This window comes from Alligator sinensis, unplaced genomic scaffold (genome assembly GCF_000455745.1).
Source record: "Alligator sinensis unplaced genomic scaffold, ASM45574v1 scaffold672_1, whole genome shotgun sequence".
Taxonomy (NCBI): Eukaryota; Metazoa; Chordata; order Crocodylia; family Alligatoridae; genus Alligator; species Alligator sinensis.
Genome location: NW_005842830.1, coordinates 245918 through 265693, shown reverse-complemented (window position 1 = coordinate 265693; position 19776 = coordinate 245918). Strand labels below are relative to the sequence as shown.

General features: G+C 40.5%; 1 protein-coding gene across 2 annotated transcripts in view; it reads right to left on the bottom strand.

Moving 5' to 3' along the window:
• PTPRQ (protein tyrosine phosphatase, receptor type Q) overlaps positions 1-19776 on the bottom strand; it is a 239951-nt gene that overhangs the window by 51302 nt on the left and 168873 nt on the right. For both annotated transcript variants that reach the window (XM_025191547.1, XM_025191548.1), the window contains 6 exons: positions 17177-17363; positions 15312-15556; positions 13531-13597; positions 12478-12636; positions 9673-9895; positions 9057-9130 (listed from right to left, as the gene is read on the bottom strand). In XM_025191547.1, the coding sequence (XP_025047332.1) occupies positions 9057-9130; positions 9673-9895; positions 12478-12636; positions 13531-13597; positions 15312-15556; positions 17177-17363 (955 nt within the window). The remainder of the gene's footprint in view (positions 1-9056; positions 9131-9672; positions 9896-12477; positions 12637-13530; positions 13598-15311; positions 15557-17176; positions 17364-19776) is intronic.

Sequence of the window (19776 nt, the reverse complement as noted above, 5' to 3'; positions counted from 1 at the left end):
TGTGGGATGCTGAATACATGTGATGTGGTGGGCACTGTAATTAGCTGTTCTTGGACCTGCACCCCTCCACTCTGGAGCATGTGTAAAGATGCCCAAAGTTTCTAATCTGGTTCATGACTGTTTAAAATCATACAAATATGTCAAATGCCATTTGTAAAGGAAATATATTACTAATCAAAAAATCCGGGAAGCATTCAGTTAAATGCAAGTACTATGAAAAATTAGCTACAAAAAATAATTGTTATAAATAGAAGGCTGACCAGGACAGAGCCTAGGGAAAGCCCCTCACATGGTTGGGAGACAATAGGACGTTGAGCTGAAGAGATAAAGCTCAATGGTGCAAGGAAGAGATTTTACTTACATTTGAACAGTTAAAAACAACAATGGGAGTACAGTTACTGAGAATGTAATAGAATCTCCAGCATAACAGGTACTGGACTAGAACTACTTAAAATGCTAGAGTAGGGGATCCAAAACTGAGGCACCTATTAGTTTCAGATGGACTAGGGTTTATAGATTTATAAGGCTGAAACGAGAACCTCCAGAACTGAAGCAAAAGATGCAGAATGAGGTGCTGGATGACATAACAATTGCTCTGAATTTACTTCATTTTGACCAATAATTGTGTAATAAACACTGAGGAAAGTTAGTTTACAAATTCAGCCTAAAGAATTCCCTTTGAAGATGTGGCTTAAATGGGGAAAATGGTTGAGATTTACTTTGAAACTCACTGTCTTGACAGAATCTTAGCTACTCAAGTTCATGTGTTTTTGAGGCAAGAATAGATTCCTTTTTGCTTTCTAACTGTGTTGAAGAACATCGAATAATGAAAAGAGGAACAGAGGAATTGTAGTTTTCAAATATAAGCCAGGAGTCTACTAAGTACTAGGTGTGTGGGAAATGAGCCGTATTCAATTCATATTCGGCCCAATTTGGGGGACAGTGATTAGTTGATTTGGATCACTGTCCCGATTTGATTCGGCCAAATCCGAATCTGAAGATTCAATTCTGATTCAGAGAATCAGCGATTCGGCCATAGACACAGCTTTATATGTTTTTTCTACATACCTTGAGGTACCAGGCGCAGTTTGTGAATGCTGAGATGGAGGGGCAGATGGAGCGTCCCACCGGAGTGTGGTAGGGCCCCCCTGTGTGCTCAGCAGCGGATCTTGAAGTGGACTGGAAATATTTCCAGTCCACTTCTGGGTCTGCCAGGGACTACACGGGGGACCCCTGACCCCATACCCAGGAGACACCAGTCGCCAAGCTGAGGTGCGGGGGGGGCGGCAGCATGCTCCCTGGCGGACCCAAAAGTGGACTGGAACTGCTTCTGGTCCACTTCCAGATCTGCTGCCAAGAGCGTTAGAGACCCCCCCGTGCTCCCGTGGGATGCTTCATCTGCCCCAGCATCTCAGCATTCTCGAGCCACCTGGTATCTTGAGGTATGTAGAAAAACCATTTACAGCTGTGTCTACGTCCGAATCATTGAATCTTTCCAAATCTCTCTGAATCGATTTGGAGGGTTCCAATTCAATTCGGAGAGATTAAAGGGTCTCCTGATTCAGTTTGGATTCAGAGATTCAGCCGCCGAATTGGGCCGAATCTCCGCCAAATTAAATCAGTGACTGAAGCTTTGCACAGCCCTAATAAATAAAGATTGAAAAAAAGGCTGAACAGGTACTTCCAGAGTTTCTGTTGGAGATGTTCACTGTAGTGTTAGCAGGAGAACAGTTTCATAGACTGTAGTAAAACAAGGGTTAGAAATTTGGATTTTTTCCACAAAGCAACAAAGATATACATTGATATTCCCTGTGCGTTACAGAATACTAAATGTAGTCGCATCCTCCCAAATGTGCATGGGTGGATCCAGAAGGGAGGCAAGGGAAGTGTGGTCACACCCCCTCCTGCTGTACAGTGCAGGTACAGAGATTTCTGAGCACACCAGCTGATTGGGGTGAGTTCTGGCCAGAGCCCCTGCTTTGACACAGCTCCAGAGCCCAGGGGGTAAGCAATGCAGTCATCTGCCCTTGACCTTTACCCCCCGCCCTGGCTAAATTCAGTGGCAGGGGAAAAGAGAGGATAGGTAGTAGCAGCAATCACCCCCTGAGCCCTGAAGCCCTATGAAAGCAAGGGCTTCTGCCAAACCTTGCATCAATCAGCTGGTGAGCTCAGAGAGCTCCCTGTACAGGCCAAGCTCCAATAGGAGCTGTCCTGACACACCAGTGAATTCAGATGTGAATGCACATGTGCCTCACAGCTGAAGGGGAGGGTGCAACTGTGCCACTGCAACCCCTTGGATCTGCCCCTGCAAATACACAATATCCTAGTGATATAGTATGCTCAAGCTCATTTTCCATACTGGATCTTAAAAGTAGAAGTGGGTCCAAATGATAAGGAAAAGAAAGTTTGCATGCAGAAAAAGGGCAACGGTAACTTAGTGATGTCCTCTGCCTGGTATATACACCAGACATATTACAGACTTAAATGGAGGCTTGCTATGCCTTTCAACCTGTTATCCTTAGAAAAGTGGTTTTCAAATTGGGATATTCATATCCCTGGGGGTATGCACTACCTTGCCAAAGGTTACATGCCTACATTTTAATAATGGTAGTGAAGCTTCTGATTGTTCAACTTGCATTGAGGAATGGCACTGACAACAATGTTGACACTCTTCCTTAAGGAATTGCAGAGATGTCAGAGATTTGGGTTTTTGGGATACAAGCAACAGTATTTTGCAGGTAAGAGGGTACAACACAGCCAAAAATTTTGACAACTACTGTCTTAGAGAATATCCTGAGACACACTAAAATGTTTGAACAGGAACTGGTACATTTACAGGTGATGTGTATTAAGCTTAAGGCTATCAATCTGAAACTGAACCCAAAGAAATGTGATTTATTTAAAAAAATGGGTAATTTACCTTGGACACAGTGTCATCAAGGGAGGAATTTCTTCTGACAAAAAGAAAACTGAGTCTGTGAAGAACTGGCCTTCTGACATATGTGTAAAAGTTTATAGGGTTGCTTCTCTTAAAACAAGGTATTAAAGAAGGTTTATTTGTGGCTTTGATCAAAAGGCCAATGATCAACAGAGTGGGCCTAAGTATTTTCAGAGGTGAAAAGGCTCTTGTCTTAGCCTACCCAGATCAATGCTTTCAAAACCATATGAATACAGATACTAGTGCTTATAATTTGAGGGAAGAATTGACTAAAAAAACCCAAGTTTATTAACTATTTCTATAAAAAGTCTAAATTCTCTGGGGATAAATTATTCACATCAGTAGAGAGAAACTGCATGCAGTAATTACATCTCTGGAACATTTTTCACCATTGTTTGTATAGGAGGAACTCTGTGAACAGGACAAACCTTGCATCTCAGCAAAAATCATTTACATTCAAGAATCCTAAGAGGCAACATGCCTTTAGGATTTCAGTTACATGCAGGCCTGACCACAAGTATGATAATTGCCAATGCCTGGATCAGACAACCTTCATAAAGATAACTATAATGTTGCCCTAAGCAGGAGAACAAGAGACTGATTGCTCAAGGAAATGGAGTATGCTCAAGATGAGATGTCTCTTCCTGGAACCTGAGGGGTAGCTGTAGAAACAGTTTGAGAAAGTTGTGACAGTTTTAAGCTCCCAATTAAAATACAATGATCAGACTCTAATGGCTTGTTGAAAGGAATGAAGAATAGCCAGAAGAGAAACAGAAAGGGAGAGAAAAATATCCAAGAAGATATGGATGGGTAAAATCAGTTTGGATTGGTGACATGAAAATGGCCTGACATCAATATGTATGTAAACTCTCTGTAAACCGGCATCTTACAAGCAGGCATGCTTTGTTAACCGGCATGCCAGCTTGTAAGGAAAAGTGAAACCGGAAGTGCCCACTGCGGCTGGACTAGACTGGATCTCACTGAGGGTGATTGTATGATGGAGGTTGAACCTGATAAGAGTGACAGATGTTCTTCATTTGGGATAAAAGGAGGAAACAGATGATCCCTTTTCTGGAATAAGATATCTGAACAAGAAGAGGCACTGCCAAAAACACAGATCACACACACAACTGTTCAGAAGCTGAGCTATGTGTGCAGAAGGGTTTCAGTGAGGACACAATACAAGTGTGAAGGGCTGGGTATTATTAAGCAGAGATGCATTCATGTAAGAATCACCCAGAATCAGCTAGAAATCAAAAGGGGCAGCAGGAGACACTGGGACACTTGCAGCATGACTCAGAGAGAGAGATGAGAAAGACGGTGTTTTAGGTAGAGTGCTTGCTGGCCACTGTGAGCAAAATAAGTGGTAAGGAAGCAGTACTTCAGCGTACTCTTTGTACAGAAACAAGACTGGAAAGAAATACCCAATTTTACCATCACTTCCTGTTCCTAACAGAAACAAATTGCAAATCCCCAAATCTTGGCTAACTGGACAGGTCAATAAGGGCACCAAGTTCTTACAGCTTAATTTTGGAACAGGAACATTAGATATCTTTTTTCTTGCATTTGCTTATTTGCACCATGAGCAAAAACATTCTAAGTAACAGTAACAGTAATCTTGTGGCTCTACAGCCACAAGTGCAGCTGTTTATAGGTACTCTTTGGGTTTATGGGTTATGTACAGTGAATGACAGTTACTACAGTATAGTACAGAGATGCATAAATAAAGTATTCCAGTACCAGCCTAGCCTTGGTAATACAGAACTAAGAGCAGACTAATTTCCCCAGTATTAGCCAATGCACCAGAAGAAAACACCCATTTTCTCAATGAAGGCAAGGTCAAAGAGAAGCTGAACAATTAATGTGTGGTTTCCTGACATAACACTAGATATCTGCGTTAGAATCTGGCATTGTTGTGATTCAGTGTTACACTGTACTGATGTGACAGCATATCAAAATAATTTTACAATGCAAATGCTGAGATTAGAATACTTATAGGTCTGTACTATCAGATTATAATATTTGGGTCTCTGAGACCATTTGTCAAGGTGGCTCTATTATGTTTCTGTCCTACTGACCTTCTGCACAGGCTTGCACCTTTTCTTTTGAAGTTTTTGGGACAGTAAGTGATACTGACAACTCTGATTATTTTATTCAGCACTGTTTGTACTGGTCTCCATTAGAGGATTTAAAAAAAATGTAACCATTTAAGCAATAATCTTAGAATAATTGACATATTTGTAAACATTCCCCAATAATTTGTTCCAAGCTGTGTTGAAGAAAAGGCTTATCAGAGACTCTCAGGGTATGAACAAGCATTTGCATCGCCCAAGGTGCACTAGGCATGCCATTTTTTAGCCAAATTAAATGCTCTGAATGCCTGCATGATTGGGCATTTAGATAGACTTAACCATAGTTAGGATGATCTAAATGTAATGCCTGTACGTCCTTCAGTGGCTGCCACAGCTGCTTCTGTGGCACATGCTCTCCTCTCACTGGACTGTGCTGCCACCATCAGTGGTGGCTGTTATTGCTGCCCAACAGGCTCCCTATCCACTAGCAGCAGTGATTGCTGCTACCACTGCACAGGCACCTCCTCTAAATCAATGCCTGCGACTGGTGCCCTGCATGCCCACTCCTAGTTATGCTACTAGACTAGGCTCACCAGACTGCACTTCAACCTGCTAATGTGTGAAAGCTACAAATTGCCTTGTGCATTAGTTTCCACATCTTGAGCTAACGCCTGGGGAAAAAAATGACCATTTTTTCTAGTGTGGACTCATAGGTAGTTGTGCAAGTCAAGACTCTGTATCTCTAAGTTGAGAGCAGTGATATTCTAAAAAAAAGTTGAGTGTGCAGGATATATTAAAATCTATTGTGCCATGTCAGCTGTCTAAAAACTAATTACTGCAGCTGCTTGAATATGCTTACAATGCTTTTTTTTTGTATGTCTATAACCATCCCTTGCTCTGATAATTTCTTCCTCATGGCAAACTGTTCATTTTAACAGGGACATCAGAAGACTTAACTGCCTAGAAACCAGGAAAAACAGACATGATGCCCAAGATAAATCTGAAGAGAGTTCTCACTGAAATTGTATGCTTTCTTCTTTATTCAAACATATTTATCATGTACTGAGCTAGACAAAAAACAACAGAAATATCAAGGGGCTTTAGAAATGAATGTAGGTACCTAAGGGGAAATTTAAATTGATTTTTTGCCTGGTATAGTATGGGAATCTCTCTACAAAAAGAAAGAAAGTGAATTGCACGTGTTTTGTAAATAACAATGTCGATTTAAATTACAGTATGAAAATGCTTTCATATTTCAAATAGCTTTTCAGACTCTTGCTTAACTGCAGCCTGAGCTTCTTCACAGCAGAAGTTGTTGCTGCAAGTGGAATAGAAATAGATGATCACAAAGATGTACCTTGCTGGGTACGCTCTTTGAAAATATGGGTTCTTTTCGAAAGAGACCGTCCATCCATATTCTGTATTATCAATGGCTAGTTGAGCAAAACCCATAAGTTGTGCATCTCATGAGAAGGTTTCTACTGAGACACCTTATCTATTTTATTGCTTGGAACTGAAATTACTGATGTTTTATCACAAGGGTTCCTAACCTGTGGCCTGTGAGTTTGATTTTTCATCAGTTAACTTCAAGACAATTTTTTTAAGAAGGTAGGACAAGACCCAATAAAGCTTGGGAGCAGCTGTGTCTTATTCCAGGTTGACACACACTGCAGTTTGGAAGCTAAGGACTTCCAAAGGATTCCCATGGAACCATAGCACAGGATGGCACTTCCTTTACAAAGAGAATAGGAGCACACAGGATCTGGAGATGTTCCAGCGGTTGGTTTTTTTTTCCCGATTTTGCATGAGTCAGGGAATAATCAGGTGTTGCCCAGCTGTAGCCGCATGCCAGAGCAGTTAGGGGTGCAGTTTCCAATATGATATCTGTGCAGATGGAAGATATCTAATTTGCAGTATTTGTCTGACTACAGCATTTCTTCCTGTGCTTGTTTGGATGGTTTCTCTAGGCCATCCATGGTTTTTCTGGTGCAGGGTTCAGTTAGATTTCTCTTAAACAGACCCATGATACCCAATCACTGTCCAAATTATATGGCCTTCCCCCTTGTTTCAATGGCTTTTAGTGTCAGAATTTTCTAAGGCAATAGATGTGTTTATATTTTTCTGAGCATTTAGGTTTGGGAGAAGAGTTTTTGGCTCTTCTCAGGACCATTCAGGTTGGTTGCCAGCATTTGGGGTTCTCCGGTGGCAGGCGATGTAATACATGCGATTCTTCAGTTTCTAAGGAGAGAAGTTGTTCAGACTGCAGTGGATGAATGTTTCGGTGAGACTATTTGCTCATTAAAATTCTTCTAGGTCAAAGATTCTTAACCAGGGTGCTGGCACACCCTGGGGTGCCACCAGACCTTTTGAAAGATGCTGTGAGGTGTGAGGAGATAGAACTTGGTAGTAAATAAGTTGATAAACTAAGCAGGTAAGCACAGGTTCAGGTTTGTTCCTGCCTAGATGATCCCCCATCCCCAATGCCAGGCCCCTCTGTAAGGAAGTAACCACTGTAATCCATCAATTCATTTTTGAAACTGGGAGCCACTCTGTTCACAGAAGTTATGCAGGGATGCCTCATGTCCAAAAGTTTGAGAACCACTACTCTTTGTTTTTAGCCAGCAGTTCTGGGATCCCTTTTCTACCTGTCAGGACAGTATTGGTTTATTCTGTGGTGCTCAACCTTTTTGTCCAGCAGACCAGATTGGCAGGGCCCTCTGTGGCCCCATCCAGCCACATGGAAGGGGATGGCGGACATCCCAGCCCCAATCCAGCTATAGGGGAAGGGGGCTTGGCCTGGCCCCAAACCTGACCCCACGGTGAGGAGGGAAGGGGCGTGGCCCAGCCCAAACCCAGCCAGACAGAGAGGAAGGGGGCATGGCTCAGTCACAAACCAGCTGTACAGGCATAGGGGGCATGGCCCAGCCTTGATCAGATCCTATCAGGGGAGGGTCCTGGTCCATCTCTGATCTGCCACATGCAGTTTAGGATCTCGGTAGTGGGAAGGGGTGGTAGTATTAATGGACACTGCTCCCTACTGCCAAATTTCCCAACCCATGGGGAGTTCTATGGGCCATATTCCAAGGCTCTGCAGGTCTCATTTGGTCCGCTGGCTGGAGGCTGAGAACCCCTGGTTTAGTGCCGCATGAGAAACACAGAAGTCATTAAAATCTGTCAAGAGAAAATTGGGTCCCACCAACTAAGGACACGTGCAGCCACAGCTTCTGGCCAGAACATTATGCCATTTGCCATATGCACCCAGAATAATTGAAGTTCTATATTAGCACACTTAAACTCAATTTTGTTAACCTGTATGTGGTTGCTAAAAATTTTTACATTAGTTTGAGCTTCAAAGGTTACAAGATCATGACCTCACAATGGCTGCCTGAAGAGAGAATGGGCTGCAGCTGAGGGCTTTAAATGTCTACATTTAAAGAGTTTTGCCAGGATTGCTACACATGGTTCCCCTACTGAAGAAGCAATTTATTCTGGCAAACTTCTTTTGTCAGTACAGCTTAAACTTGATCAAAGTAAGGTAAAACTGGATCCATATTAGTACGTTTCTAGCATAGCTACTACAGCCAGTGCAGTAGACCACTTAAGTGCAGACCAAGATGAGACTGTGAAGTTCAGGCAGTTATCTCGTGTAGTATAGAATGAATAGATTTCCACATTGTGCATCCTAGCCAGTCCTGAAACTAAAAAGTTGAGGTTATTCATTTAAAGAGAATGATCTAATAAAAGAGAGCAGAGAGCAATCTAAAAAATTAGCACAGGGGTCAGTAACCTATGGCCATGGGGTCAGCAGCAGAGGGCTCCGCCAATGCCATGCTGCAGGTGGGTACATGGGATTTCAGTGGAGGGGGAGCTCTGCTTGAAATGCGCTGCAGCCAGGCAGCATGGAGAAGCACTGGAGGAGGCCAGGTCCTAGTTCCCACTGGTCTCAACTGGAGCTTGGTCATTCTGGCCCCAGCCAGAAATTGTTGCCAACCCTTGACTTGACAGCTGCCCTCTAAAATGCCTTTAATAAAGTGCGTACACCTTACCTAAAGTTTTGATAGGGTCAGAATATTCAGAATCTGTAAACTGGCCTTTAACATTTGTTGCTCTGAACTTAAATCTGTAAAATACAAGTAAGTTAACAAGGAAAGGTAAGGTAAGGTAAGGTAACCAAATGTCTACACACAAGTATTAAAACATCTCTCCAGTTAACAATGAGTCAGTATCTCTCCACTCAAGGAAAAATATGCAATCAATACACAGCATATAATTAAAGAATGCTAATGGTACCATGTTAAAAGAACACTGTATATGCATGAAACAGGCAGAACTTATTTTGCATTTATACTTGCTGAATTCAAGTATAAGAATCTTCCATTACTAAAATAACAAAAAAGTGCTTATCTATTGTTCTCTCACACACTTCAGGAAAAAAAAAATCAGTATCTGCAAATTTAAAACTACTTAGTATAGAATATCTGATGTAGATTTGGACTCTATATACAGTCCTTTGAAGGTCATTGTAGACATTGGCTTTTCTAGAGTAGGCTTAAAAGTACACTTCTACATATTGTCTGATGACAGCACATAGAAATATGTATTTTGATTGAACCTTTTTTGTTGCTGTCAAATAGCAACATAAGCCTATATTAATATACTTACAAGTATTGCTTTCTTGGTTTCAGTGGGCCATTGCAGATTTTATCTTCACTGCCTGGTATCAAACATGTGGTATCAGCACCTATGACATATACATCTTCTTTAACACTCACTCCTTCCTTTCCCTCTAAACATGGTGGATTAGGAAAGCCTTCATTGGTAAAATATGGCCTTGGCTTTTTGAAGTAGGCATCATACCACTTAGTAACATTCCCATCATGCTGAACTATTGCCAATAAAAAAAAAAAAAAAAAATTCAATGGATTATATTTATAAAGGTAAATCAAAGATTTTAAAAGTACTTAGCACCTACAGCTGAATCCTATTTCCCTTTACAGTTTTCTGGCTGTGCAACTGCCATTTTTGGCACTTAAGCACAATTTTCAAGTCTATTGCTCAGGGGGTGTGACTGCATGGTCAGTAGGCTGAACATTTATGGTTCTTGAACATGTAAACTGGGGAGATGTAAATCACAAAAGTCTACCTAGCAAAACACTAAGGCTACGAGGTATTATACACCAGAGGAACAGGAGGGTAGCCCTCACACTACCCCAGTAGCTGAGTGGTTAGGCCACTTGTTAAGAAAGCAGAACACCCAAGGTACCTGTAGACACGTGGGGAGGCTGCTTTAATGTGCTGTAATTACAGCACGTCAGAGCAGACTTGATTACTTAAGTTTGCTGGAGTGTGCTAATTAGCACACCTCCAGCAGCCTCCATGTCTCATGTGTCAGTGTCCACACTCAAAACCACTCTAATTAAAGTGCACCCTCCCCACCCGCATCACCAGAGTGTGTGTAAAAACACCCCCAGGTTCTAGGGCACTCATAGGGAGTAGGTTTGAACGTGCATCCTTCCAACATGCCAGGGCAGTACTCTAAGCACTAGACCACAGGTTAGGCTTTATTCAGGTCCTTCTCCAGCCCTCCTTGTTAAGTTGCACACCTGGGCAGCCAACAAAGGGTGGAATGCAGATCCAAGAGAAAGAGAATAAGATAGAGGGTATGGCTCAGGGAGATAGATGCTTCTCTAGAAGGGAAAAGCAGACCCTGGTTTCTTAGCTTGGATCTTTGCTCCCACGGGGGAACAGAAACTTCCCTATGGATCTTTACCCATTTTATGTAATAACACTGGGAAGTCCAGAGATGCAGGTTGAAGCCTTCTCTGAGCGAGAGGCCTAGAACCTGGGTCTCCTGTTTCCTGGGCAAATGCCCTATCTACTCAGCCAGTAGGGCCAAAACATGGGAATGCCTTTTTCTTCCTCCTGTTTTTTCCCAGGTCAGAATTTTGGGATTTATACACATGCTGAACAGCATACCTTCCCAGCAAGAAGGAGTCTACTGTATGTGCTCAGTAGACATGTGGACACTTAAATATCCCTGTTGCACAGGGGCTAGGGGCAGAAATTACATATAAACTGGTATAAGTGATCAGAAACTGGTTCAAATCTTTAACACAACAGAAATTCAGTGCATATAAACCATTTTCAAAATGGCCAAAATCATTTTAAGATAAACCTGGATAGATGTGGTATCAGACTTAACTGATTTAGGTTAAATCAATTTATTGAACTTCTGTCCCAGATCTCTCCAGATTCAAGTTAACTCACAGTCCCCCAGCATCCCAAGTTGCTTTGTACCTCCCCTGCAAATCCCCTCTTGCAGGGTGCGTGAGCTAGCTTTGGCCCAAGCTGTGTGCTCCAGCTGAGCAGGGTGGCACACTCTAGCACCCCCTGGCTTCTGGCCTGGGCTACTGCAGGCATATGGCTGCATTTCTGGAATCAAAAGTGAATGGCTGTTCACTTGCTTATTGATTCAATCTTTGCAGCTTAAGCTAACTTGCAAAAATTGAACTGATTCTGCCTCAAGCTTTTTGACTAGCTGTACTTAGCCAGGGAGTCAGAGTGCAAACTGTTCAAACTGCCAAAAGGCCTGGAAAAAATGCTATTCAGATACGAAAAGTGAAATACGATTCTGTCTCTAATATCTCCCATTTTGAAACCTAAATAAATTAGAAAAATCTTGCAATGATGCATAAGCTTCCAATGATGCATAAGCTGCAGTGGATGCTTACAACAGGAAGCACAAAGTGCAATGTGAGAATGCTCTGCTTCCATACAGCACAGCCTAATGGCATATGAAAGTCCAATATTTGGGACTTTCCTTTTTTAAGTAAAGAACAACCAGCTGTGCAAGATCCAACTGTGAAAACTTTACTCCCATGGGTAGGCACATACTTAAAAGTAGAGCCAGAGGACACCTATATGAGTAAATGTCCACCCAATACAAATAAGTGACCTCATTCTCAGATCTATAGTGTATAAAAGGGACTTATTTTAGTCCTTCTGACCATTATAAAATTGAAGTGCTCTACAAATTTACATTATACACAACAATAATGGCAACAGCAGTAATGCCAGTGGAAGTTCCAAATATTTTCATTTCACACATACAACACGTAGCATTCTTTTCAAGAAAGTTGTGGTTCTGTAAAAAAAAGGAATGAAAAAAAATAGATGACTGAACTCTGGAAAAGTTAACGAGGAAGAGGATGTGGGTGACTTCAGCCAGTAAGATTATTTGTTGGCCAAAAAGGGTGGAGTCCTGTGGCACGGTTCAAAAAATTCATCACAAACAGATAATGCCTCAGCTTTGAAGCATGAAATGGTGGCAGAGTGAGGTGCAGGTGTGTGCTGAAATTGCTGGAGTGACTGAGTCATCTCCCTCCTCTTCATCAAATAAGGGCAATGAAGGAACAGGTCACATACAAGAAACTAAAAAGATGCAAAAAATTAACAATTTTTTCCTACCTCCTGCTTCAGCTACAAGAACTTGTATCATTTTAATAGGTCCATGGACATCACTATAGTAACATACAGGCATTTTGATAGCAATTGTTGTATCAGTAACAAGTAGCGCCCCACTCATATCGTAAACTGGTGTTGGTTTCTTCTTAGGGCGTGGTGGTTCTGTTTTTAAACAACAGCATGCCACAGTGTTTATTAGCTAAAATCACATGGTTCAGGCATATATTTGTGTTATAGGATAGAACTTGCTTAAGCGGGGTTGCCTAGTGTCCTAATTTAAGCCTCTGATCCTGTCAAGGGGATCCTAACAAGGAGTAGAGTCTGCCCTTGCAAATGCCTTTACAGGATCCGAGCCCAAGAGGTAGTCTCATGAAGTAGGGAAGCCATTAAAAAATATCACAGATTCAGTTTTCCTATCTGCAAAAGGAGCTATGTTTTTTATCTAAGTCTATGGAATGTAGCAAGGTATAACTAGATAGAGGTCCATACTCTATTTCTAACAGGCAGGATTATGGGCTTCATTCTGAAATTCTTATCTATAATTAATTGTTTCCTATTCTGCAAGTTGTCAGACTGACTTTATGGGTAGTACTTATGGAGAACAGTATTATGCAATTATGAATAAGGCTACCATGTTTTACTCCTGTGTATAAGCAGTTTACAAAGGAACCATAATTTACAGCAGAGGTTAGAACAGAACTCATAGTTATGAGTCTCGCCTGTATGCTCATGCTTTTAGTTTATGTGGCCTCTAGAGGAAGAACAGGAACCCATGTATGTGTAAAACTAAATATACAGCAGTATTTGATATAGGGATCCCAGCAGGGGAGGCACCAGCCTCTTCCTGGTGTGCGGGCGGTGCTTCCTGGTGGGAAGGCTACATTGCAGGCAGGAGCGGGGCAGGTTCAGCTGCGTGGGGCGGGTGGTGGAGGAGGCAGCCCGGGGGGCAGCTATAGGGGGCGGGGTTAAGGCAAATTTTGGGATGGCTAGCTCCACCCCCCCTGCCTCCCCAGCGCCACCCCGGATCCCAGTAAAGAGACCCTTTATTATGCATACCTTTTATATCCATGGTTATTTTCAGCTGGATTTTTGGCCCTGCACCAGCACTGTTGATTGCATACACCTTGAAAAGAAATTAGCATTTTATTTTAATATAAATTTGTTAGAGTTAAATTAGTCAAACCTAAATATAGAAAGCTCAAAGAGAGATAATGAATCCTGCAATTTTATATATACATAACACGACAAGATTGAAGGGTTTCTCTGACAGCATAAACTTTAAAATTGTAGCTTGAATGTTTTATTCATATGATCAGAATACAAGATGGGACTATATCTTATTTTAGATATACACCAGACTGCCTTATTTAGGATCCTTAGTTCTACCTAATGTCTCCAGCCCCATTTCTTTTCCCAAACTGTTCCCCAAGCCTCTTAGTTTCCCTCATGCAGCTGTCTTACATCCTTCATTCTTGTCTTCCTGTCTTAAAGATATTACCTCTAGGATAGATTTGTGATCTATATTTAATATAGAAATATTATAAATATAGAAATATATAATAATATATTCTATATAATAATATAATAATATATTCTATATAATAATATAGAAATATAGAAATATAGAAATATTTGTGTGTGTATATAAACTGTAAACAGTTGTAAAGTAATATTATATGGTATTACCTCTGATTCTCCTTTAAAAAACAAAATATATAACAGTAGACCAAAGTCTACTCTTAGTGACGTCCGAAGTTCTTTGGATTTACAATCATGCAACTGAGAAGAATTTGGTCCACTTCGTTTACCTCTCCAAACTTCTTGGATAGTAAAAGGAATCAAAAACTAATTTCCATTCCTTTTCTTGTGTCATTCATACTTTGTTGGCATTTATTCCACTATTGTCTAAAATCCTAGGGCATTTTTATATGTGCTCCAAGGGGCCTGCGAGGGGGCGGGACAGGGGGGACTTTAATTAGAGTAGCTCTGACAGCTATTTTAATTAAAGCAAGCGTCTCATGTATCAGTGTGCCCACACTTTAAAATAGCAATGGGGACACTTTAACTAAAGCTCGTTCAATGAGCTTTACTTAAAGCACCCCAATTGCCATTTTGAAGCGCAGAGATGCTGATACATGAGACGCAGAGGCTGCTGGAAGTGTGTTAATTAGGGTGCTCCAGCAGACTTGATTAATTGAGTCTACTCTGACGTACTGTAATTAAAGGGTTATGTCCAGCAGTAGTTTTACTCTAGCTTTTCTTCCTCTCCAGTTCTAATTTGTTTGCTTCAATGGGACTACATGCAGGAGTAAAGAATCACCCCATGAATTCTGTTTCTAGAACTGGACTCTGAATTTGAAACCAATTAACAATACAAATTAACTCAAGGGTCAAAAGCCAGGCACAATTTTATAGTTGCGGATGATGTGTCAAAATATGACCTGGTGATCTAAACCTAGACTAGGCTAGGTGACACCAGTAAGGTTGTAAGGTCATGTCTATACTATCTCAGCAGCAATCCTGAGACCACAAACCCTGCACATTCTTTCCCACTTTACAGTCACTATTTACTGAAAACAATCTTGTACGGTTGCTGTTGGAGTGGTGTTCAAATTATAGAGACAGAGGTAGAGATAGAGATTCTGAGAGTATCCTGACAAGTGTCCCAAGCACCCTTAGTGTCAATGACTTCTCACCCATCCACTTGAGCCTCTGGTTACAATAAGGTAATGACGTACAATCAGGTAACAAAATCACACTGTTAGCCAAGGCCAGCATTCTTCATTCAGACAAGTCTCTCTCTGACACCAAAGACAGAAAACTGCATTACAACTTACACTTATGTTATATGTATAGCCTCCTTTTAGCCCTTCTATCATAGCAGTGATTAATTTATTTGTTTTGTCAATGACACTTAGATTGTGAATCTGGACAACAGAAGGGTCTTCTTCATTGTAAACCATAGCTTGATATACTTGAATATTTCCATTAGGTTCAGAGGGTGGCACAAATGTCACTTGGAATTTTGTTACTTCATTCGGTATCTTCTGAAATGTTATGTTGTTTGGTGGGTCTTTAGGCACTAAAAGAAATAGCTTATTAAAATATCTTATTAATTAATTTTAATTACAATGGATTATAATTATGTATGGATTAAAATCCTGGAAGGCCACAGATTATATTTTTAGATATCATTATAACATTATTGCTACTTAATTAGTTTTTATTAGAAATAACTATCCAAATACTTGTGGCTCATGAACATATAAATACTGTGTAATGATAAATATTTTTAATAAAAAACCTGTTTGGTGCCAAAGTCTGGTGCTGTATGGGTATTTAATGTCACAAAGAGCAAACCTAATCATTAGAAATATATTGTAAATAATAACACTTCACAAGCAACGACCTTACATCTCTAAACTCATCTTTTCCTGTAAGGCCCAAGAAGCAAGTTAGCCTTGAAGAATGATCTGAATGTAAAAAACAAAAAATCCTTATTTTGTCATCCCCAACTTTCAGAGCTTTTAGAGCTCCATCCTGAAAACCCTCAGCTAGTGGCAAACAAGGGGCTGCTCTATCAAGAGCCACTTCTGAGCACAACAGTATCCTCTGTCCTTTCCAATAGCCAATACCCAAACCTATTTAGGGCTTTATAGGTCAAACATGTGCTTTGTATTCTAGCCACAAACTTACTGCAGGCCAGTGCACATCTCAGGGCACAGTATAAAATATTATCTTCCCCTACGATACTGTTGAAAAAATGATTCTAAGGTACCAAATCCCAGGATCATTTTACCAAGGTCTCTGTCTAAAACAAATGGCTGTACCACATATAGAAAAGCCAGGTGAGATCAGCTGCAGAAACAATTATAATTGTCTATAGCTCACATAAGAAATAATCAAACAGCAGACAAGTGACCTTCCTGGTATAAACTTGTTTTCACTGGTCAGTGGTACCAAGGTCAGTTGACACATCTAAGAGTATGGACAGGAAGCTAATGACAGGAAGCCAGCCCTATATCCAGACCTGAAACTATAGTTAAAGTTATAGTTAAAAAACTAAAGTTCTAAACCAGTTGATAATTAGAAAATGTGTCATGCAGCAAAATTATATATAGTCAATTTAGTTAGGTTTTTTTTTTAAAAGGATAGCTTAACGAAATAATTCAAAACCAGCAGAGAGGTGATTAAAAATGTATCAGCAGCGCTTTGTCATAAATGAACTAATATTCTCAAGGTATTATATTTTTTCATTTAGCTGCACTATCATATAAAAGGATAAGGCCTTAAGCCTTTTGATTCCTGCATGTAATTGCTGACTGGACCAATGAACTGATGCTCAGCTTGGAATCAGGAGAACTGTGTTTCATTCCCAGCTCTGCCACTGAGAACACTGAGCTCTTTGTCTCAGTGCCTCCAGCTGTAAAAAAGGTATTATGATACTTATATTTAAAGTGTAAAGCACTTTAAGATGTATGGGCTATAAAGGCTAAGTGTTATTATGTATTTATTATCACTTTTCTGTCTACAAGAATAATTTAAATATAAGAAAAAATGTAAAAGCATTTAATGTGAAAGCAAAATCTAAAGCTGCATTGAAAACAGCTAGCACCTAACATTTATATTTTATTTACTGAACAGATATAATGGAAAAAAGGAACGGTAAAGTTACATTAAGTTAAACAACAAAAACACTTACCTGCTTCAAAAGTGGAGACGATTACTGGTGTGCTAGCTTTGCCCTCAAGATATGCAGCATTTACATCTCCTGTAAAGGCGATGATTACCACAGAATATTTTGTAAATGCTTTTAAATCTGAAATTTCCAGGGTTCTATCCTCATCATTTGTCTTAAGAAATACAGCTTTGTAATTGTCACTATCTACCTGTAAAATAAATAAACACAACACTACAAGAAAGAGGATGTTACATGAACAGAATATTATATTTATTATACATTTATATATTATAGAAAATGAGAGTGCAGTAGCAGGGTAATTAAGTAGTTGTGCTAGTGCTTCAAAAGTGTGAGTTCGAGCCTTATTCCAAATCTATAGCAAAGGCTGTCTGCTTCCAGCCAGCTTGTCAGGAAATGGGTACATGGTCATGAATGTCAATTTTAAGGTACCCATATATGATGTTAACCACACCACTCAGGTGTGTGCAATTAACTACAGAAACTGGCATGCCTGGTTCTGTATGCTGAGGAGGACTTTTAACATCTTCTTTTGATATACACAAACCCATGTACACAGGTATGCAAGAATCCCAGTTATCAAAACTGAATTGCTGCATAGTGGAGTTATAAAATAAGAAATACACTACTGTTTTTAGCATATGTCTTCAAACAGAAAACCTCTGGCACAGTGGCTAGTCACTGTAGTTGTAGCTAGTCACCACTGTAATACAAACAACAATGCCAACCAACAAATATTGTTTTAACTGCTAAAAAAATAAAGGCACAGAAACATTTGCCTGTGCAGATTCTTAGCTCATTTTTCTCTAAAGCACGTTCAGAAAAAAGAGAAGATAATGGGAATGACTAATTCTACCTATACACAGCCACACTAGCACTCTAATAAATTGTAGGTTCAGTAAGAATAAGTCTTTAACTAGGGTTTTGGATTTCAGAAGTGCAAAATCATTCGAGAAATGAATTAAAGGTGGCTGATAGGATGCAATAGCTGAAGGATTTAAATGCGGAAATGAAATTACTTCAAGTCAAAAGTACAAATACTATTTGGATCTTGCTTCCCAAGCAAGTGCTAAGGTCTATGGATCTATTTGGATAAATAAACATCTGAAGCAACAAGCAATGGTGCTTACTTCTTGGGCTTTGGAGCTGCATGAAGGCAGGGGCTGAATGCCACAATTACTCGTCCTCCCTTTCCCCATGCTGCCATATTCACATGGAGCCAGGGTTCTGGGGAAAGGGAGGGCGAATGGCAGCAGTGCTCACCTCTAGGATCCTGAGCTATGTGAAAGCAGGGTCTCTGGCCAGGACCTGCGCTGACCAGCTGGTGAGCTCAGAGCTCATGGCCAGGTAGAGCTGCAACTGGAGTATGTATTTGCATGCCAATGAACAGAGGGGTCACTGGCATCTAGGATCATGGCAAAGAAGCGCTGTGCACAGCCCGATCCAACCTTACTGCGCATGTGTCACACAGCTGAAGGGGTGTTTGTGTTCTCATTCCCTTCACTGTGATCCTGGATCTACTCATGTTCAAACTCCCCTTGCCTGAAGGAGATGTAGAACTTGTGTCTCCTGCTCCTTGGGGAAACAGTTTAAGCCTTGGCCTAGGAGGTGCATAGTAGGCTAAGCTTAGGCAATGCTGAATTGCAACTTGTGCATCATTTCTAAAACCTGAAGTTCCATGGCTAGGTAGGGGCTCTTTTGGCTCAAACAGCAAGGTAGGATATGGCCCATTCCATTTAATATTTTCATAGACACCTTGGTACAGGAACTAGATCTATGTTTATAAGATTCACAGATGATAAATAATTGGAAAATACTTCCAAGAGGGGGAAGGATTGGATTATCATAAAAGAAGAATTACCAAATTTCATGGACTGGACTAATAAAAAGGGTATGAACTTTAATAGTACAAAGTGCAAAATTATGTACTTAGGGACTAATATCCAGATCTTTACTATAAGCTGTGGTCTCACAGATTGCAGGTGATGAAGAAAAAGAGAGACTGGTCTCTTAATTGCAAACTACTAACACAGAAAACATAGTTTATAAGGAAAAATTGAAAGCACTGGGTTTGTTTGGTCTAGAAAAGAGAGGAGTAAGGAAGGATGCAAGCAGAATATTCAAATATAGATATGGTCATTATAAAAAGGGGGGCGATACATTGTTCTCAACATTCATCCAGGTTATAACATCAAGATATTTTAGATATTAAAAAGCACTAGAACTTCTTATCGAGGAAAGCTAAGGACCCTTCATCACTGGAGCGGTTTAAAAATGGATTAGATATCTCTTTAGAGATAGATATTAGATATCTAATATATTAAAGATTAGATATCTTTAAAAATGGATTAGATATCTCTTAGGGCCTTGTTGCATGGACCTTTTGAGTGCTCCTGGAGCTCTTAACCCCTGGATTGTCCACACATTAACACCTGAAACTGGTTTTAAGCGCTTGTTATCTGACTCAAAGTTACGCCATTCTAGGGCAGAATTCTCTCTTATCTGTCCTACCCTGCTCCTGTTACATGAAGGTGTTGCCACTCTAAACTACACCTCAGTATAAACACTCCCCCATCCCCCCTCCACCGGCCTGCATTGGGACT